The sequence below is a fragment of the Callospermophilus lateralis genome, chromosome 11, assembly GCF_048772815.1.
Source record: "Callospermophilus lateralis isolate mCalLat2 chromosome 11, mCalLat2.hap1, whole genome shotgun sequence".
In the NCBI taxonomy this organism is placed as follows: Eukaryota; Metazoa; Chordata; class Mammalia; order Rodentia; family Sciuridae; genus Callospermophilus; species Callospermophilus lateralis.
In genome coordinates this window covers 23,891,825-23,912,340 of record NC_135315.1, presented here as the reverse complement: position 1 = coordinate 23,912,340, position 20,516 = coordinate 23,891,825, and the positions used below count along the sequence as shown (strand labels likewise).

Below are 20,516 nucleotides of genomic sequence, written 5' to 3'. Positions count from 1 at the left end.
TTATTATGACTGAGTTGCAGTTACCCTTAAAAAGAAAATAAACTCTGCGAGTCAGAATAATTTAAGATATCACTATTCTGATGGGAAAAGATCTAAACCCATTTAATCTCAAACAATATTCAACATGGATATTGCTTTTTGTTGTTTGTTTTTGTACCAGAGATTGAACCCAGGGCGCTTAACTACTGAGCTTCATCCCAGTCCTTTTTATTTTGAGACAGGTCTAAATTGCTTAGGGCCTGGCTAAATTGCTGAGGCTGGCCTGGAGTTTTGAGATCCTCTAGCCTCAAACTTCCTAGTCGCTGGGATTACAGGGGTGCGCCACCACACCAAGCTTTCCCCGGCCCAATTCTTTGTCTTGGGAGACCTAGGAGTGTAAGTATCTCTATATTGAGGAGTAGTTTTGGATGTTTTAATGAGGCAGAGATTGAGGATTACAGAGATTACTGAAGATTCAGAGAGGCGGTGAGTTGATAAAACTCTGGTGAGGAACCTTTTAAAATCCAAAAATGTAAAAATGTCGAAGATGTGAACTACAGACTGTTCAGAAGGGGATTGTTTTTCGGACCAAGCATCAGGTACTAGCTTGTAACGTCACGTGTACTAGTTTTCTGGGCAGCAACGTTCTAAACGAATCACTCGCGTTTGCTGTTTAAAAACTCAAACTCCCTACCATCTTCGCACGCGGCGCGCACGGCACCACGGTACTTGTAGTCTAGGACAGACTCTAAGTCCCATGGTGCCTTGAGGCGGGTCGTCGGGCCTGCGCATTGCGGGCGGCGGGCAGCGAAGAGTGCGAGGCTCTTTTGTTCGGCTGAGGGGAGGGCTGTTGGCTGGGGCCTGCTGTACACTGCTACAGCTAGGGGCTCGACTGTGGCCACCCCGCTTGTTGCTTTACTGGGCGCCACTCCCCCGGCTGGCCCGACGCGACGCGCCAGTAGCGCGACACCGATTCCTCCTGGACTCTTGGGCGCTGCTCTGAGGTAAAGGGCCCTCCGGAGGAGGGGGGAGGGGGCGCGGCGGTGGCGGAGCCCTGTATGTGGGGCCGCACTCGGGCTGCGAAGTGTAAGAGCTCGGAGCGCGCCGGAACCCAGTGCCCTGTGGTCCTTCCCGCGCGCGGGGCTCTCCGCCTGGCGCTGAGGGGTCTAGTGCCAGCAGCGTGATGGATGGAGAGGGCGGGGTGGTGAATCCTGAGCGAGAGATTGAAGCGGTCCCGGGTGGGCCGAGCATTGGGGCTTGTGGGGGGGCTGTCGCTCTTTGGGGTCCGGGTAGACCAAGACAATGCTTCTTGAGTTGGGTGGGCGATCCCGGTGTTGGGCTAGAGTGGAAACACTTCAGGAAACTGGGAAGGAGACAGGCTTGATGCTTTGGAGTGCATGGCTGGGGCTTCCTGACCGACGTTTAGAAATGTAACCTGAGGGTATCGGATCGGGTGGAGACTGCCCGAGGAATTTTGTTTGCTGGGCTTCTAAGAAGTAACTTCGAGTAAATTGGGCGAGGGGGCTGGGCAGCCCTAGATGTGCTAATGGGGGAGGGGATCTGTTGAATAAATTGTTGAGGGCGAGGGTCAGATATTTGTCCTCTCTTTAGTGGGAGGGAAGCCCTTAGGTAAGTAAGCCAGTAAGGTGTGGAAGAAAAAGGGAGAAAATGATCCGCCCTTGCTTTTTTTTTTTTTTTTTCTTATGGGTTCTTACAGTGGGGAGGCTGTAAGAATAGTCTGTGGAGAAACGATGGAACCCCCTTTCTTTACTTTCCCAGTTTTTTCTTTGTTTTGGTACTGGGGATTGAACTCGGGGGCACTCAACCACTGAGCCACATCCCCAGCCCTATTTTGTATTTTATTTAGAATTGCTTAGCACCTCGCCACCGCTGAGGCTGGCTTTAAACTTGAGATCCTCCTGCCTCGGCCTCCCGACTCCTGGAACTAAAGCTGTATGCCACCGCCCCAGTCCCCAGATTTTTTTTCTTTAAACAACCTTTACTCCATGACTCCTTTGGGGTTTTAAAAATAAAAAGTCCAAGTGCAGCTCTTGAGTTAATTCACAATTAGTTCCATACATTTTTAGCTGGAATTGTTACTGGTCTCACAAAAGGTAGTAAAATTACAAAATGCATAGATGAATTAATAGTTAAGGAACACAGGGAGATTTGAATTTGGTAGGCAAAAAGGGGAATGTAAGTTTGTCAGTTTTATACAGGGACACTTAACCACTGAGTTACATCCCTCTCCCTGTTTTTTTTTTTTTTTTGTGTGTGTGTGTGTGTTTGGTGCTTGTGCATTCCAGGCAAACACTCTACCAACTGACCTATATCCCATGCCCTGTCTGTATTTTATTTTGAGACAGGGTCTCCCTGAGTTGCTTAGGGCCTCACTAAATTACTAAGGCTGCCTTTGAACTTGCCATCCTCCTGCCTCAGCCTTCTCAGCCACTGGGATTACAGGCACACCACCAAATCCACTGTTTGTTTTCTTTCTTTTTTTTTTTTTTTTTTTTAAGTCAATCTGATTGTTAGAAATTTTTTGAATATGGAGGGAGGAGCATTATTTTACCTGTTTTCCAGAGCTTCACATGAAGATTTTTTACAGATCAGTGTTCCATGTTGTATTTAAACATGTATTGGTTTAACTCGGTGGAATTTACCCTAAAAAATGAACCTCTACACCTCTCTCTACCCATCGGAAAGACATCCTCAAGTGCGTTGGGCACGTGCGTAAACCCAGCAAGTGGGAAACTAAGGCAGAAGGATCACAAGTTCAAAGCCAGCCTTAGTAACTTAGTGAGACCCTGTCTCAAAAAAAAAACATGGGCTAGAGATGTGACTCAGTGGTTAAGCATCCCTGGATTCAATCCCTGGTACTTAAAAAATATCCTGTATGTTAAAGAGTCATGTCAGCAGTTTGGAATAATTCTAAAAGGTAAAGGGTTTTGAAATAGATGTGTGAATACAATGGAGAAATTAGTTGCTTTGTTCCTCCCTAGGTGCCTTCTAGACATTTATATGGAAAGTGATATAATTGAAAAACACCTGTATTGGTACAAGTTTCACCTTAACAAAGCTTCAGGGCAGCAGAAGATCTTAAGTCATTTCAGGTTTTCCCTGGGGTGACATTTTTCTTCCTAGCTCTAGTAGCCTAAATTGGTTTTTATTGAACATGTAAATAATGTGTAGTCTAGTGTTTCTAGCAAACAACCCAGCGCCCCCTTCCCCCCATACTGGGGTTTGAACCCAAGAGCTTTTTATCCTGAGCTACATCCCCAATCTTTTTTATTTTGTAACAGGGTCTCACTAAGTTGCTTAGGTCTTGCTAAATTACTGAGGCTGGCCTCAAACTTGTGATCCTCCTGCCTCAACCTCTCAAGTCACCGGGATTACAGGCATGTGCCCATCCCTAGCAGTCTGGTTTTTAATGTTTTTGCCCTGGTATTAAATACAAAAAAGATATGCAAACTGCAATTGACCATTTTAATTTAGATCCCAAGTTCTGGGCTTCTAATAGTAAGCTGTATAGCTTGAATATTTTGTTTTAAAAGTGTCTTGAGCTGGAGATATTAACTCAGTGGTCAGTCCCTTGCCTAGTGTGTATAAGGCTCTGAGTTTCATTCTACATCACTCCAAAAAACAAAAAGTTATCTTAAAATCTTTTTGTAGCCCTTCCTGGCTATCATGCATGCTAGCCATGCTCTCTAGCATTTAACTCTACCTACAGCCCAAATGGTTTCTCAATTTTGGAAAGTCTGTTGGTTCTCCCCCCGCCCCCCAATCTTCTCCCTTGATAGTGGTGTTTGGAATTGAATTCAGAGCCTATGTCCTACCACTGAGCTACGCCCCCAGTTTCTTTGAAAAATATTTATCATTCTTTGTATAAAGTGAATAGTAAGGATTTCCCAAGAGCAGCGTCTATTGAAAAATTGAATTGCCTTTCCAAGGTTAAGTGGAAAAATTAGTCCTATATGGACAGAATTCAGATCCTGTCATTGTTTGATTTGCCTAATGCTTTAAATCTTTCTGGGTTTTAGTGTTTGATTTTACCACCAGAAGAGGGCAACCTAGTACATCTGTGAAATAGTGCCTTTCTCTCTAATAACACCTGGAGGGCCTAATAGAACTATTTGAGAGGTTTTGGTTGGGAGTTGGATTTTGTTACCTGTGAATGCTTTGCTCTCTACTTTTAGTTCAACATAGTCATATATTTATATTTACTTTATTTATTTATTTAGTGGTGCTGACATTGAACCTTTATCACAAAGTTATGTCCTCAGCTCTTTTTATATTTTTATTTTGAGACAGGATCTATGCCGAGTTGCTCAGGCTGGCCTTGAACTAGCAATCCTGCCTTAGCCTCCTGTGTCACTGTTTTTTGTTGTTGTTGTTGTTGTATTTTTGTGGTGCAGGCTAGACAAGTGTTTTACCACTGATCTACACCACAGTCCTAATTCCCCCCCTTTTTGGGAGGGGTTGTGAACTATTTATTAAAACAAAAGGCCTACAGATTCATTTCTTCTTAGACATACCCGCAGTTTGGCCATGGCACCCAGTGGTCTTGGTGTGTTGACTTTGGATACAAAAGCCCAAGAAGTGGTGCAGTCCCTTACAGTCCTAATCTTCAGTCACTTCAGGTCATCATGGAGCTTGTTATCAAGACCATTGGCCAGAGCCTGACTGAAAGTCCCATCTTTTATGTCCTTTTGTCTGTTCAAGAACTAGTCTGGGATCTTGTACTATTTGGTAATTTTACTTTTAAGTGACAAATAATTGTATATATTTATGGGATACAGTGTGTGTGCGTTTCTTTCTGTGGTTTTGCTTTTGAAGTACTGTAGACTAAACCCAGGGGAAGACATAACATTTAAGCTGGGTCTTGAAGAAAGGGTAGAATTTTGACTGTTGGTCCTGAACAGAGGTATACTTTGTATATGTGTGTGTGATTGTGTGTATTAGAATGTGAGTTAATGGGAATAGAACCCATGCACGCTGCCTACTTAACTGCATTCCTAGCTGTCACTACCCTGCTTTGGTTTTAGTTTTGGGTTTTGGTGGTAGCGCACTCACCTGGCACGCTCAGGTTGCTGGGTTCGATCCTCAGCACCACATAAAAATTAAATAAAGATATTGTTTCCCAGACTGGCCTTCTGTAATCCTTCTGCCTCCATCTCGAGGATCTGGAATTACAGGCATGTATCACTGCACCTGCGTAAAGGCACATCACTTCTTCTTTTTTTTTTTTTTTTTTTAAGAGAGAGAATTTTTAAATATTTATTTATTTTAGTTTTTAGTGGACCACAATATCTTTTCTGTCTCACAGAAAAATAAAAAGGGCCAGGGACACAGCTCAGTGGGTTCAATCCCTGGGTTCAATCCCCAGTATCCCAAAAATAAAACATAAAAGTAAAAAGACCACTGTTCATTTAATTGGTGATTGGCTGAGAAAATATATCAAAAGCTGAGCTTGGAATCACAACCTCTGAAGTTTATTATAAACTCTACTGTATGGAACATCAGAATTGGTTTTTGTATTCTTTGTAAATTAATTATTTTGTTGAAAGTTTCCAGCTGGGCTGGCACACACCTTTAATCTCGGTGACTTGGGAGGCTAAGGCAGGAGGATTGCAAGATCGAGGCCAGCCTCAGCCACTTAGTGATCCCCTGTCTCCTATAAAAAGGCTGGGGATATATGGCTCAGTGGAAGAGCACAGTGAGTACCAAGATTCAATTCCTCTACAAAAAAATCTAGTTTCCACTGTATCCAGTATTTACTTCCTTTTTCTCACCTCTCTTATCTATCTTCACCAGAGGGTAAATGATAAATTCCTTTTACCATTTACTACATCAGCTTTGTTACTTTATTTTCCTTCCTGAGTCAGATAAAAGGAAGAATATAAGAAATTCTTGTACTCCAGGTTTATAAAATCTGGTTTCTAACTGGGCGTAGTTGCGCATGCCCCTAATCCCAGTAGCTGGGGAGGCTGGGTCAGGAGACTTGCAGGTTCAAAGCCAGCCTCAGCAATAGCGAGGCGCTAAGCAAATCAGACCCTTCTCTAAATAAAATACAAAACAGGGATGGGGATGTGGCTCAGTGGTGAAGTGCCTCTGAGTTCAATCCCTGGAACCAAAAACCAACAAACAAACAGTGATTTCTCCGTTTGGGGCATCTTAGTTTTCAGTTTTGTAATTAGTGATTTAGTTATACTGGCTGGCCATACCTTTGTCCTTCTTGAGGGTATTATAGAACCAGTCTGTTGTTTGGAGAAACGTTCTTATAAATTTCAGCATATGCACAGGACAAAAATGTTCTTTTCTCATTGAGTTCTCAATATACTGGGTTTCAGAGAGCTATCCTTTGGCTTAAAGAAGAGTGCAATGAAGAAGTAGAACTATATGCAAATGTATGACATATATAGTTGTCCCTCTTTATTTAAGGGGGATCATTAGCTCCAGGATCCCCTGGAGACACTGAAATTAGCAGATGCTTGTTTCCTATATGAAATGGAATAGTATTTGCATAAACCTACTCACATTCTCCTGTAGACTTTAATATTTTTTTCAGATAGGTACTCTAATTACCCAGACTGGTCTCAAACTTTAGGTTTCCAACAATCCTCCCACTTCAGCCTCCAGAGTGTGTGTGTGTGTGTGTGTGTATTTTTTATGTGGTGCTGAAGATTGAATCCAATGCTTCATATATGCTAGGCAAGCGCTCTACCACAGAGCTACAACCCCAGCATGAGAACTATATACTTTTAAATCATTTCTAGATTACTTTTTTTTTTTTTTTTTTTTGGTATCAGGGATTGAACCCAAGGCACTTAACCACTGAGTCACATCCCTAGTCCCTTTTTGTGTTTTATTTAGAGGGCCTCTCTGAGTTGTTTAGGGCCTTACTAAATTGCTGAGGCTGGCTTTGAACTTGAGATCCTCCTGCCTCAGCCTGAGGCGACACTGGGATTATAGGCATGTGTCATCAAACCAAGCCAGTCCATTTCTAGAGTATTTATAATATCTATATCTAATAATATAAATGCTATGCATTTAGTCATTATGCTGTTTTTTTGTTTTGATTTTGTTCTTTTGCTGCTGGGGATTGAACCCATGGGCACTTTACCACTGAGCTACATCCCAACCCTTTTTATTCTTTATTTTGATACAATTAACTTGCTGAGTATGTTACCAAATTGCTGAGACTGACCTCAAACTTGCTATCTTCCTGCCTCAGTCTCCCAAGTCACAGTGATTATAGGCATGAGCTACCGTGCCTGGCTATTGCTGTACTGCATTGTGAGGGGAATAAAAGCAAAAAAGTCTGTAGAGATGTAATTTGTTTCTTTCTGGTTGAGTCTGTAAATATGGGACCCTTGGATACAGAGGACTAACTATAATTAATTCTAGAGATCATAAAAGTCATCCTAATGTAGCTAACCACACACAAACTTTGAGCATGCATCTGTTGTTTCCGTTATCTTTTTTCTGGTAAAAGGACACTAGGACCCTTCAAGCAGTACTCTTCCAATTTTCTTTGCTGTGCAAAAAAAGTCTAGATTGAATGATGTTGAATGTGACACATAGTTCAGGCACATCGATTGTTATTTTTTTATTGCTCCAGCCTTACTCAAAATTTTATGGAGAAGTAAAATGTTCACCTTGAGTTTCTGCCAATCCTCTAATTACAGTGGCTTTTATCCAAGAATGTGCATAAGAATAACCTATGAAACCTTTAAAGATGTAGGTGCCATGGTCATATAATTTTTTTTAATATTTATTTTTTAGTTATAGTTGGACACAATATCTTTATTTATTTTTTTAAATGTGGTGCTGAGGATAGAGCCCAGTGCTCATGCATGCTAGGTGAGCACACTAGGTGAGACCTCTACCTCTGAGCCACAACCCCAGTCCCATATCATTTTTTGCAATAAAAAATTGAGGGTTGAGGTTGTGACTCAGTGGTGAAGCACTTACCTAGCACATGTGAGGCCTGGGTTCTATTTTCAGCACCACATAAAAATAAATAAATAAAATAAAGCTATTGTGTCTATCTACAACTAAAAAATATTTTTAAAAAATTGACAACATCCTAAGTTATGTAAGTAAATAAAAGTATTTTTTGTATATTTTGTCCATAAAGTGGTATATTATGACAGAGTTGAAATAGAAAATTTTAAGGAACTAGGTCAACAATACATTGCAATGTGTAAAAAGGCAAGTTCAAGAATTGTTATGTCTGTTTTCACATTTGTAGCTATGTTTATAGAAAAACAAAAACATGCCTTGATGTTTGATAGGCCAGGGAATTGGAGGGGGTCGAGGGGTGGGGAGTGCACCAAGGATTGAACCCAGTGCGACTTAAACTCTGGGCCACATCCCCAGCCGTTTTTATTTTTATTTTTTATTTACTTATTTATATTTGGAGGCGGTTTACTGGGCATTTCAGGGGCACTCACTCGGCTGCTGAGTCACACCCCGAGCCCTATTTTGAAATTTATTAGAGACAGGGTCTCACTGAGTTGTTTAGCCCCTTGCTAAATTGCTGGGGCTGGCTTTGAACTTGTGATCCTCCTGCTTCCACCTCCCAATCTAAGCCACTGGGATTACAGATGTGCACCAGTACCCCACTTATTTTGTATTTTGAGACAGGGTCTTGCTGAGTTGCTTAGGGCCTCACTAAATTGTTAAGACTGTCCTCTAACTTACGATCCTTCTGCCTCAGCCTCCTGAGCCACTAGGATTACAGGTGTGTGCTACTGTACCCAGCAGGCCAGGGAACTTTTGATTTCCTGTATTATGTATTTTTACAATTGAATGTGAACATATATATTATTTATTTTACAGGTAGATAAAAAAACCAAAACAATATCATTGTAAACAAAATGCAGGGGCTGGGGTTATGGCTTAGCAGTAGAGCGCTCGCCTCGCACCTGCAAGGCCCTGGGTTCAATCCTCAGCACCACATATAAATAAATAAAATAAAGTTATCGTGTCTAACTACAACTACAAAAAATAAATATTTAAAAAAATGCACCTATTGTTTTCTGATACTGTAGGTTGGAAATGAGGTCTGGGTGCCTGTAATTTTTTTGTTCTTTTTCCCTTTGGTGGTGGTGGATAGAATTGGATATTGAACCCAAGGGTGCTCAACTCCTGAGTTACATTCCCAGCTCTCTTTATTTTTTTTATTTTGAGATAGGCCTGTAATTCCAGAGACTAGGGAGGCTGACTTCAAACTTGTGATCCTCCTCCCTCGGCCTCCGTAGTCTCTGGAATTACAGGCTGATGCCTCTACACCTGACTTAGATACTTATATTCTAATTAAACAATGGCTAGTTGAACTTGTGAGTTCTATTCCTTTCCAAAAGCCCACATGACTGTTGGTAAAGGAATTTACTCTTTGGAGGAAGGTGCTGGAGTGAGCTGGTTAAGAAATCTTGGAAGGAAGTCGGAGTCTGTTTTCTTCATTTTTCTCTTCTTGAGTTCCTCTTAGGACAATGAGCAAATAAGTGAGTAAAGGTGAAATTCAAGAGAGCTGGGCACTGTGGTGCATACCTGTAATATCAGTGACTGAGGAGGCTGAAGCAGGAGGATCACAAGTTTGGGGTCAGCCCCAGCAACTTAAGCCCTAAGCCACTTAGTGAGACTCTTTCTCAAAATAAAAAATAAAAAGATCTGTGGATGTAGCTCCATGGGAGGGTGTGGCAGAGTGTTCACAGCTTAAGAAAAAAACAAAGAGGGCTGGGGATGTGGCTCAAGGGGTAGTGCGCTAGCCTGGCATGCGTGCAGCCCGGGTTCGATCCTCAGCACCACATACAGACTAAGATGTTGTGTCCGCCGAGAACTAAAAAATAAATATTATTTAAAAAAAAAAAACAAAGAAAGTCAAGAGTATTGTTGTCTTTTTGAGATGGCTTCCCACTATGTTGCCCAGGCTGGCCTCGAACTCCTTGGTAGAAGTTATGAATGTTCCATAACCCATGCTTCCCTCCATCTAAAAAAAAAAAAAAATGACTGTTTCCAAGTGCAACTAATATAGAGAATTTTAATAGGTCTTGTTATCTAAAGATGATTGTCAGTTTATTTTTCTTTGCACTATAACCAAAGACTCCCCTTCACCTGACTGAACAGAAGCAAACAAGAGTGGTGCTTGTTTTGGGGGAGAAAACACTGCTGTGTAAATAACTTCCTCCAAGAAGCATAGTCTTTAAATCAGAAGCACAATGATGTTAGCCAAGAATTATTGATTAGTCTCTTCAGTAACAAATAAAGGAAGTCATCTAACTTTCTCTAAAAGATGGAGGAGGCAGAGTCTGCAATGGTATGTAAATGGAAAGAAAGGGAAAAGATCCCTCTGATCTTAAGATCCCATCTGATCTTAGCAGAGATGTGTTCAGGCAGATAATTTGAACAGTGTGGACAGGGTCTTGAGATATTACTTTAGACCAAACTAGCATTCAGAGAACATTGACCACCACCACCACCCACCCACTGGGGATTCAGTCTATTGGTGTGGTGCTGCTGAGCTAGCTCCCCAGCCCTTTTATTTTGAGACAGAGTCTCTAGATTGCCAAGACTGGCCTTAGACTTGGGATCTTCCTGCTTTAGCCTCTCAAGTCACTGGAATTATAGGCATGGGCCATTTCCCCTGGCTCCAGAAACATTATTTTGTGCCGCTCTACAAGAATTCAGAATACGTTTATTCTGAAAAAGTATTTGATTTTTTTCTTACCAGATATTAAGTTTTAGGTAGGCAGGAACCATTTCTTACTCTCTTGAATCTCTAGTATTCAGCACAATGCCTGGAGTTTTCTAGTAGCCAAACAAATGTTTGTTGTTTAAGTCAAGCATTGTTCGAAGATGCTAACGTGGGAATAACTCGTAAGAATGTAAACTTGAACATCAGTAAATGGTATAACTGATTCATTATAAAGATCCTGATATTTATGAAAAGTGTTATTATTGTGTGTAGGTGGTGTGTATGCCAGTTTGTTTGTTTTTTTAAATCTCACAATCTTTTTTTTTTTTTTTAAATATTTATGGGGCTGGGATTGTGGCTCAGATGTAGAGTGCTCACCTGGTACTAATGAGGCACTGGGTTCGATTCTCAGCACCACATAAAAATAAAATAAAGATATGTGTTCACCTACAACTAAAAAAATAAATATTTTAAAAGAATATTTATTTATTTATTTATTTTAGTTATCGGTAGACACAACATCTTTGTTTTGTATGTGGTGCTGAGGATCGAACCCGGGCCGCACACATGCCAGGCGAGCGCGCTACCGCTTGAGCCACATCCCCAGCCCCTGTATGCCAGTTTTTTAAAAAGTTTTTAGGAGTTCATTTCTTTCCCTCCCTCCTCCCACCTTTCTAGTTGGGGAGTTTGGTATTATCTTCAACTCATTCAGAGTAATAATCCCTCTTCTTGTCTTGGATTATCCACCATCTTCTTAATTCTTATATTTGATTCTGGGCAACTTCCATACAATTCTAGATTTTGACCACTTTTGACCACTTTTGTCTTATTGATATCTTACAGCGCCATCTGCTGACACAAATTGGTAGTTAAAGGCTTTAAGCCCACCAGAAAATAGATTTATAGGAAAATGGAATTATAACACTAAAAAAAAAAAAAAACTTAGATGTTACCCAACTTGTATTCAAAAAAGAATAAATTCAGATTATATTTGTGATAGTTACCTTTCTTTGCCACTCATGTATATTTGTTGCATTGCTCCAGCCTAAAGAATGTCATCGTCATTCTGATATTTTTGTGTTCCTCAGTTTTAGAAATATATGATGAGATAAATTAAATAGAATAAGTAAATAAACTTGTGAATTGTTATGGTATCATTCAGGAAAGACTATGAAGAATAAGGGCACTTTTCAAAGGAGTATTTTAACAGTCAGAATGGGTTTGATTTATATGTACAAAAAGAAAAAATAAAATAGATATTCAATAGGACAAGCTGTTTCCCACAGTAAAAATTCAGATTTGGCATCATAATGACAGGAATTCAGCCAGCCAGGTATGATGGAACATCCTGTAATCCCAGCAACTCAGAAGGCTGAGGCAGGAAGACTACAAATTTGAAGTCAGCCTCAGCAACTTAATGAGACACTGCCTCAAAACAAAACTAAAAGGGGCTGGGGATGTAGATTAGTGGTAGAGCACCCGTGGGTTCAATCCCCAGTACCAGGGGGAAAAATACACATATATCAAACTTATACATATATAATTTTCTCACCCATACTTTTTCCTATTCTCTGGATGAATTCCTCACCACACCCTGGTTCTGGGGACTGAACTTAGGGTTCCTTTATCACAGAGCTACATTCTAAGCCCTTTGTATTTTTCATTTTGAGAAGAGTTCTCAATAAGTTTCCATGACCTTGAGCTTGGGATCCTCCTGCCTTAGCCTTCCTGGTTGCTGGGATTACAGGCATGCACTATCATTTTTTAGGACTGCTGTACTTTCAATTTAATACAGTGTTTTAGACATCATGCTTTATGGTAAGCGGTATCAGGAGTTCTAAATTAGAAAGAATGGGTGTAAAAGTTTTAAATGTGCAAGAGTAAAGAAGTTTTGCTATGAGATTAGATGGGGCTAACATTCTAGCTAAACATCAGAAAACTTCAGTCAAGTGTCCTGATTTCCTTTTTATTTCCTTTATCATTTTAGCAGCGTCACCCTTTACACCAGAAAGCTGGCGGGCGCTATGGGGAAAAAACAAAATAAGAAGAAAGTAGAGGAGGTACTAGAAGAAGAAGAAGAGGAATATGTGGTGGAAAAAGTTCTTGATCGTCGGGTTGTAAAGGGCAAAGTGGAGTACCTCCTAAAGTGGAAAGGTTTCTCCGAGTAAGTTTCATTAACAAAAGTAAATTTGTCACCAGCTATTTGTCAGGAGTTTTGGGATTTGTTGCTGCTAATTCTGTGATGGATACGTTTTGACTCAGTGGCTTGTAGTCTGATGAGGAATAAACCCAATAAACCCATGGGCTGCACAAAGTGATCCAAGATTGAGGTTTCTTTTTTTCTATTTTCAGACAGGGTCTCACTAAGTCACATAGGGCCTTTCTAATAAGTTGCTGAGACTGGCCTCAAACTTGGGATCCTCCTGCCTCAACCTCCTGAGTTTCTGGGATTACAGTGTCCGCCACTGCACCTAGTGTAAGATTGATTTCTGAGGAGCAGTTCTGTGTGTGGCTATAGGCCAGTCCACATTTGCAAAGAAAAATAATCTTTGAAGAGGTCAAGTTTCTAAGCTTTCAGTATACTGCAAAGTCTCCCACACTCCAGGAAAATTCTTTTCCAAGGATACCTGCTGTCATCCTCTTGTGCTTGTCCTTATTTGATTTTGGTTACTCTGAGTAGAAAATATGACTCTCTTTGCCTTCTGGTTTCAGTGAGGACAATACATGGGAGCCAGAAGAGAACTTGGATTGTCCCGACCTCATTGCTGAGTTTCTACAGTCACAGAAAACAGCACATGAGACAGATAAATCAGAAGGCGGCAAGCGTAAAGCTGATTCGGATTCTGAAGATAAGGGAGAAGAGAGCAAACCAAAGAAGAAGAAAGAAGAGGTAAGGCTAGAAGTAAAAATTTTCACTATCCCAGAATTTATACTTCTATCAAGCCAAAGTCTAGATAGAGAATTTTAACTTTTCTTGTCCCTCTTGAATTTTAGCAGACATCTCTTCTCAGTCCTTCTGAAATCTTAGACATGCTAATGCTTACAAAGTGTTTGGGTTTACTCTTGTGGAGCCCCATGATCTATTCTTAACTTTTTCTTCATGATTCAGGAACAATATTCGTAGCATTTATTGGGGGCATATAGAAAGGCAAGTGAATTAATTCCTGTGAATAGCTTTTCAGTATTTGATCATTAAAGATTGAAGTAGTTATTTTGACTTATTCAACACCTTAAAGTAAATGCCTTTGAGGATGAGGTTATAGTTGTAAATATTTATTTTACAACTATGTGTATCTCTTTTCACATATGGAAGGACCGCAAGCACCTCAGCCCTCAATAAAAAGGATTCTTAAAGGTTGTTGCTTGAAATCAAAGTATTAGTGAAATATTGACAGAGGAGTTTATAAGCTGAGCATGCAAGTGTACACCCTTAATCCTAGAGATTCTGGAGCCCAAGGCAGATGAATGGCAAGTTCAAGGCTAGCCTGGGCAGTTTAGCAAAACCCTGTCTCAAAATAAAAAAGGCGGGGCTGGGGATGTGGCTCAAGCGATAGCACGTTCGCCTGGCATGCGTGCGGCCCGGGTTCGATCCTCAGCACCACGTACAAACAAAGATGTTGTGTCCACCGATAACTAAAAGAATAAAAAAAAAAAAAAAAAAGAGTGTCCTCATTGTACATTAAAAATAAATAAATCAATAAATAAATAAAAATAAAAAAGGCTCTGAGGGTGTTGCTCAGTTGTAGAATTCCCCTGAGTTTAACCCCTAGTACTACAAAGAAGAAAGGGTGCAGGGTTAGTCTGTGATTACATTACGTACAGATACTGGAGTGACTTTATTCAGGATAACAGTTCCATATAGATAAAATTGTTCTACCCATCTGGTTTTTACAGTCTGAAAAGCCACGGGGCTTTGCCCGGGGTTTGGAGCCGGAGCGGATTATTGGAGCTACAGACTCCAGTGGAGAGCTCATGTTCCTGATGAAATGGTGAGTCTGCCAGTGGCTCTATGTGGTTGTTTTTTTCCTTTTCCCCATCTGTTCCATGCCAGAGGAAAAGAGTTGGACCTTCGAAATTCCAGTCGCCCAGTTGTGAAATCTTTAAGATGGCATAGTCCTTCGATAGTGACCCTCGGCCTGACTGCCAACCCTGGACACTCATGAGTTACAGGTAGGGACTCTTAGGATTCTCAGATCTTTGCGGGGTTTTTAGTTTTTGTTTTTTTGTTGTTGTTGTTTTATTGTTGTTTCGTTTTTTGGTTTGTTTTTGGTTTTGTTTTTTTGGAGATAGGAGAAAATCTAGAGAGCTTTTGGGTAGGAATCACATCGGTTCTGAAAATTAAAAGGAAAGAATTATGAAATGTGATAGGACCATCCTCCCCCTCTGCCACTTCCTTAATGAGGTTCAGGCTGGCCATAGGACCACAGTGTCTGTTAAACTTTTTAAGGTTGGCAGACAATGTGAGTAGCTTCTTCCTCTGTAGATTCTGAAATTCCAGAATTAGCCAGCAGGGGTCAGCAAGTCCCCTTTACTATTACCAGGTGTACTGTAACCTGCTATTTTTAATTGTAAATGTAAATACTAGTGGTAGTAATACAGATATGTGTCACATAATGACAGGGACACATTCTAAGAACTCGATCATTAGATAATTTCATTATTGTGCAGCCATCATAGAGCATACTTACACAAACCTAGATGCAACAGGTTAGTTACTTGATGTATCCTGTTGAGGCAGTCAAGAGACAAAGCTATGTGACATGGCATACTGTTCTACAGGAAACTTTTTTTTATAAATAGGAGTACATGTAACACAGTCATTTATTATCAAATATTACATGACTGGCAGCACCGTGGGTTTGTTTACACCAGTATCACCACAAATACATGGCTAGTGGGTTATGCACTACTATGTCACTAGATGATAAGAATTTTTCCATGTACCACTATGGTTTTACGAGGCAACCTTTTATATATGTGGTCTGTCATCGACTGAAACATCATCATGCAGTATATGACTATACTCCATGAAACAACTAATGAAGTTACTCAGAATCTTAAGAACTATAATTAATCCCAAAATTCTCTACAGTTTTCCTACTTTCTGCCCAAAGGGAAACCTTTCTTTTTATTGCTGGTTGAAAATGCTTATGTCTACTTTTTTCTCCAGAGTGGATCTCATTCATTGTTATTACAATACAAAAATAGTCTGGGCGCAGTGTCACATGCCTGTAATTCCAGCAATGTAGGTTTACAGTGGAAGTTTCAACGGGTTGTGTATGTGTATAAATAAACAAAAGTTAGGGCTGAAAGTATGACTTGGTAAGACTCTGGGTTCATTCTTTACCACCAAAGGGGAAAAAAATTGTTGAGGAATAATTCTGAACCCTTGTCAATAAAAGCAGCATTCTCAGGGTTTTGTCCTTGTGCCTATCACCTCTGAAATTCAGTCCATACCAGTTCTTCTCCCTTAGAAGATGGTTGGAGAGGCCTACCTTTAACACCACCAGAGAAAGGCCTATGTCACAACTAACTAATCCTCTATTTTCTTTTTGTGCGTCCCCTAGTTGCTTATTAATCTGACCCTGTTTTTATCTGATTTTATTGCTAGCCTGATGGTACTAGGGATTGAACCCAGGGGTGCTCTACCACTGAGCTATATTCCCGGCCCTTTTTATTTTTTCTTTTGAATAGAGTTTGCTAAGTTGCTTAGGGCCTGCTGAATCGCTGAGGCTGGCTTTGAACTGTATTCTTCCAAGTCAGGTCTCAGCCCCCCAAGCTGCTAGGATTACAGGTATACACCACCATATCCGGAATGGAAAAGTTCAATTCTCAGGTGTTGTTTATGGGGAAAAAGACTTGATATTAGGAGTTAAGTCCAGCTAAAATGTACTTTCTCTACATGAGTTTTAGTAGTATCACTATATTGCTTAAGATTGAATTTTTTTCTTTGGTTGATACACTACTGTGTCCACCAGTTAAAATTGGAGGCTGATTATAAAACCAAATTTAATTTAAAAAGTGATTTTTCTGGGAGTGGAGGTGTAATTTAGTGAGAAATTGCTTACCTAGCATGGGAAAGGCCCTGGGTTCTATCCCCAACACCACAAAAGTGGGGGTTGGTATTTAAAAAGTGATTTTCCAATCTGGGAACAGTGGTAATTCCAGCAATTGGGGAGTCTGAGGCGGGAGGATCACAAATTCAAGACTAGCCTCCAATATTTAACAAGGCCCTAAGCAATCTAGCAAAACTGCAGAAAACAAAATAAAAAGGGTTGTAACTCTGATGAATCACCCTGGGTTCAACCCTTGGTTCCCAAAAAGAGGAGGTGGGGGGGACATAAAAAGTGATTTTCATGCCAGTAACAGTTGGTACATGCGATGTGGCTCAGTGGTTGAGTGCCCCTAAGATCAATCCCTAGTACTAAAAAAAATAAATAAGTGATTTTCCTGGACAGTGGAGATAGTTGTTCATTTCTGAAAACAGCAAATGGCAGGGATGCTGCTGGGGATTTAATCCAAGGGAATTCTACCACTGAGGTACATCCCTAGCACCTTTTTATTTTTGAGAAACAGTCTTGTTAATTTGCCCAGGCTGGCCTCGAACTTGCGATCCTCCTGCCTCAAGGTCCCTAGTTGTTGAGATTACAGGTGTACACCACCATGCCCAGCTATGAAAATTGCAAATATGTATATGCCTGTGAAGTGACTTACTTTACCTTAGAAGGCATTGTCAGCAGAGGGCAGCTTGCTTCATATTACCCATACTGTTACAATCCATTTCCCTCCCATTCTTTTGGTTCTGTTGATCAAAAAAACCTACCTTATCAGCTTATTCTTCTCTGGTTCCATGGGGCTGTGGGCTCCAGTTTCCCGTTAGGTTTCTGGAGGTTTGGGGTAGTACTTTGTCAGAGATGCCATCATATATATGCTGCATGCCCTGGGCTACTTCCTTACCTGGGATATTTCCAGTGACTAAAATATAAGAGTTTACTTCTAATTCCCATGTAATGTGTGTGATTTTCAAATTTTGAAACACTCTAAAATTTGGAAAAATTAGAAAATTACACAACAGCCCCTCTTTAAACTCCCATGTTGAAGCACTGTTTAAAGACACCTGCAGGGCTGGGGTTGTGGCTCAGTGGTAGAGCGCTTGCCTGGCACGTTCGAGGCACTGGGTTCGATCCCCAGCACCTAAATAAATAAATAAATATAAAGGTACTTACAACTAAAAAATAAAAAAAAAAAAAAACAAAACACATGCAGGTTGTATATGGATGGCATTTGGTAATGTCAAACAGTATAATTATTAGTAAGCAAGGAAATGCCAGATTGGTATTAAATCCTGTTTCAAAGCCAAGATCTCTCTGTGGCATCATATTTGATGAGATGTGACTTTTGGAACATGTAGTAGCATCTTTCTTCAGAAATTCTAGAGTCATACTTTTTTTGGCATTTCATAGAGGTTCAGTGTGATGGATTCAGTCAGTTGACCTTGCTTTTGACAAATCCCTAGAGAGGGTTTTCAATAAGGGAGGATTTCTGATGTCACTTGACTGATAGCTGCCAATAAATGCTGCTTGAACCACATTTTCACCCTTCTTTACCTGTTTCTGGAATTTATGTTTTTAAAGCCCTATCTCCAAGTTAAGTGGCTACCAGCAGTTGGTCTCAAAGTCTCTCTGTGCTTTGTTCTGCAGGAAAAACTCTGATGAGGCTGACCTGGTCCCTGCCAAGGAAGCCAATGTCAAGTGCCCACAGGTTGTCATATCCTTCTATGAGGAAAGGCTGACGTGGCATTCCTACCCCTCGGAGGATGATGATAAAAAAGATGACAAGAATTAACTCTTCTGAGTACCAGCCCCTGTCGCCTGTGACTGTGGGTTTAAGTGGGGAGGGAAGGAGTTCTACTTGTCTTGACACCATAAAGGTGGCTTGAGAAGATGTCCTTTGAAGAAACAGTCTAGTTTCTGTGCCCTGCAGCAGCCCAAGTGCTTTAAAGCCGTTCCAAGCTGTATAGTTTGCACACCCATCCCAGTGGAGGGGAAAGGGGTAAGTGTTTCAAGGCAACCCATTCTGCACTTCATTGAGAAAAGCAAAGGGCCTTCTATGAAGGACAAAATTTGCAGAATTGGGTGTGTGGGAAGGCAAAAAAATACTGTTGATCTTCAAAGAGCATCTCCACAACCCACAGCCTTTCTTCCCAATAGTGTTAATTCTGCATTTTTACAGCGTAGCATGTGTGTAGTTACTGGTGTATTATTTGGGGTGGGAGGGATTGGGCAGGGAAGAAGGGAGATGCATAGGATCATTTTCTTTAAAATTTGGGGCCTGACTGGGTGAAACAATGGAAAGAACGAGTAACTAATGATTTGGTTCTATGTCCAGAATATTTTACCTTATTCAAAAAAAAAAAAAAAAAGTCATTGGCACCATAAATGAGGACTGTGAGAGACTGTTTAAAAGCTGTGAAAGCCTGAAACCTATAAGCCAAGGTGTTCCCTGCCTGAGTTAATATTGTTCCCCACAAAGGACTAAGCCAGTTCCTAAGTTACCAAAGCTGCCATTCTGGAGATAGAAACTGACTGAGGTGGGAAGGTCTTTTATTGGAGAGTATACACAGGCAGATTATTCTGTCTTAGAGGTGCTAATTCTTGCAATCAGACAAAAAGACCCTTTCTTTTCCAATTATGAACTTACAAATAAAATCAGCTTGTCCATCTAAGCCACTAGCTAAAGTACTAGGGGCGGGGCCAAAGGGGTACAGGAAATGGAAGAGTATGGAAAGAGGAGGGCCCACACTCGGGTTGGTAACTGTTGGAGCCTCTGCTTTTTAAACTTTGAACTCTGAAACCATAAGTGGCAGAGTTCAGTCACTGACAGCACAAGTTTCATTAGTCAATTCAAAGGTTGAGTGGTTTCAAAAGCCCTGGTCTCAGGAGATTAGCTTTCATATTGGGGCAGTGGTTCACTTTAAACACATTTTTTAATTTTTTTTTTTTTTTTTTGAAGAGAAATAATATTATGAATTAACTGATACCCAAAATGCTGTCTTGAATCATGAAATCAAAGTTCTTGATATCATCTAGACCTGCATCTAGAGCTACATTGTAAAATCTTTTTAGGCATGTATTAGGTTTCTGTGAGATTTTTCTTTAAATGTAAACTTCATACACACTGTCGGTTTTTGTCTTAATAAAACTATAGATTTATAATCCCTGATTTCTGTCTTGATTAAGTCTTACCACAAACCTTTCTTGCTTTTTTATCAGCCTGTTGGAGATGGCTTCCACACTTGGATGGTTTTATTTCTTGAACACTATACTGAAAATCTGATGTCTGGGCTTTAATTTAATAACTACTTATTGAGCTGCAGATATTGTAAAAATTGTCATTTTTTATCATTATTGAAAGTTTATTTATTAAGCATTCTGACCAGATAACATTTAAAAACTATGATATATTTGGAAACATGGATTTTATGAGGTAGGTTTAGGTCTGGCTCTGGTATGTAATAGATTATGTGACATTTTCTAAAAATCACCTCCAAAATTTTCAGGAACCAGCACTGTGTTTGAGCATTGAATTGAATTATCATTTGTTTCTTACTGTTATTTTCTGCCTAAAATTTTACAGCCAAAAAGGGACTGGACTCTTGTCATTTTTTTTTTTTTCTTTTAAAGAGAGAATTTTTTAATATTTTATTTTTTAGTTTTCGGCAAACACAACATCTTTGTTTGTATGTGGTGCTGAGAATCGAACCCGGGCCGCACGCATGCCAGGCGAGCGCGCTACCGCTTGAGCCACATCCCCAGCCCACTCTTGTCATTTTTAAAAA

The 20,516-nt window shown here is 40.4% G+C and overlaps 1 protein-coding gene across 1 annotated transcript; it reads left to right on the top strand.

Moving 5' to 3' along the window:
- Window positions 1-764: 764 nt before the first annotated feature.
- Cbx1 (chromobox 1) lies at window positions 765-19,900 on the top strand. Its single transcript, XM_076869673.1, has 5 exons — window positions 765-983; window positions 12,666-12,842; window positions 13,391-13,568; window positions 14,573-14,667; window positions 18,379-19,900. The coding sequence occupies exons 2-5, from the start codon at window positions 12,703-12,705 to the stop codon at window positions 18,521-18,523; spliced, it is 558 nt and encodes a 185-aa protein (XP_076725788.1). The 5' UTR covers window positions 765-983; window positions 12,666-12,702; the 3' UTR covers window positions 18,524-19,900.
- Window positions 19,901-20,516: the final 616 nt, after the last annotated feature.

Coding starts and splice junctions, on each gene's coding strand:
- Cbx1 (XM_076869673.1), top strand. CDS start 12,703: ATGGGGAAAAAACAAAATAAGAAGAAAGTAGAGGAGGTACTAGAAGAA. Junction 13,569..14,572: donor CAAAGAAGAAGAAAGAAGAG/GTAAGGCTAGAA, acceptor TGGTTTTTACAG/TCTGAAAAGCCACGGGGCTT. Junction 14,668..18,378: donor CTCATGTTCCTGATGAAATG/GTGAGTCTGCCA, acceptor TTTGTTCTGCAG/GAAAAACTCTGATGAGGCTG.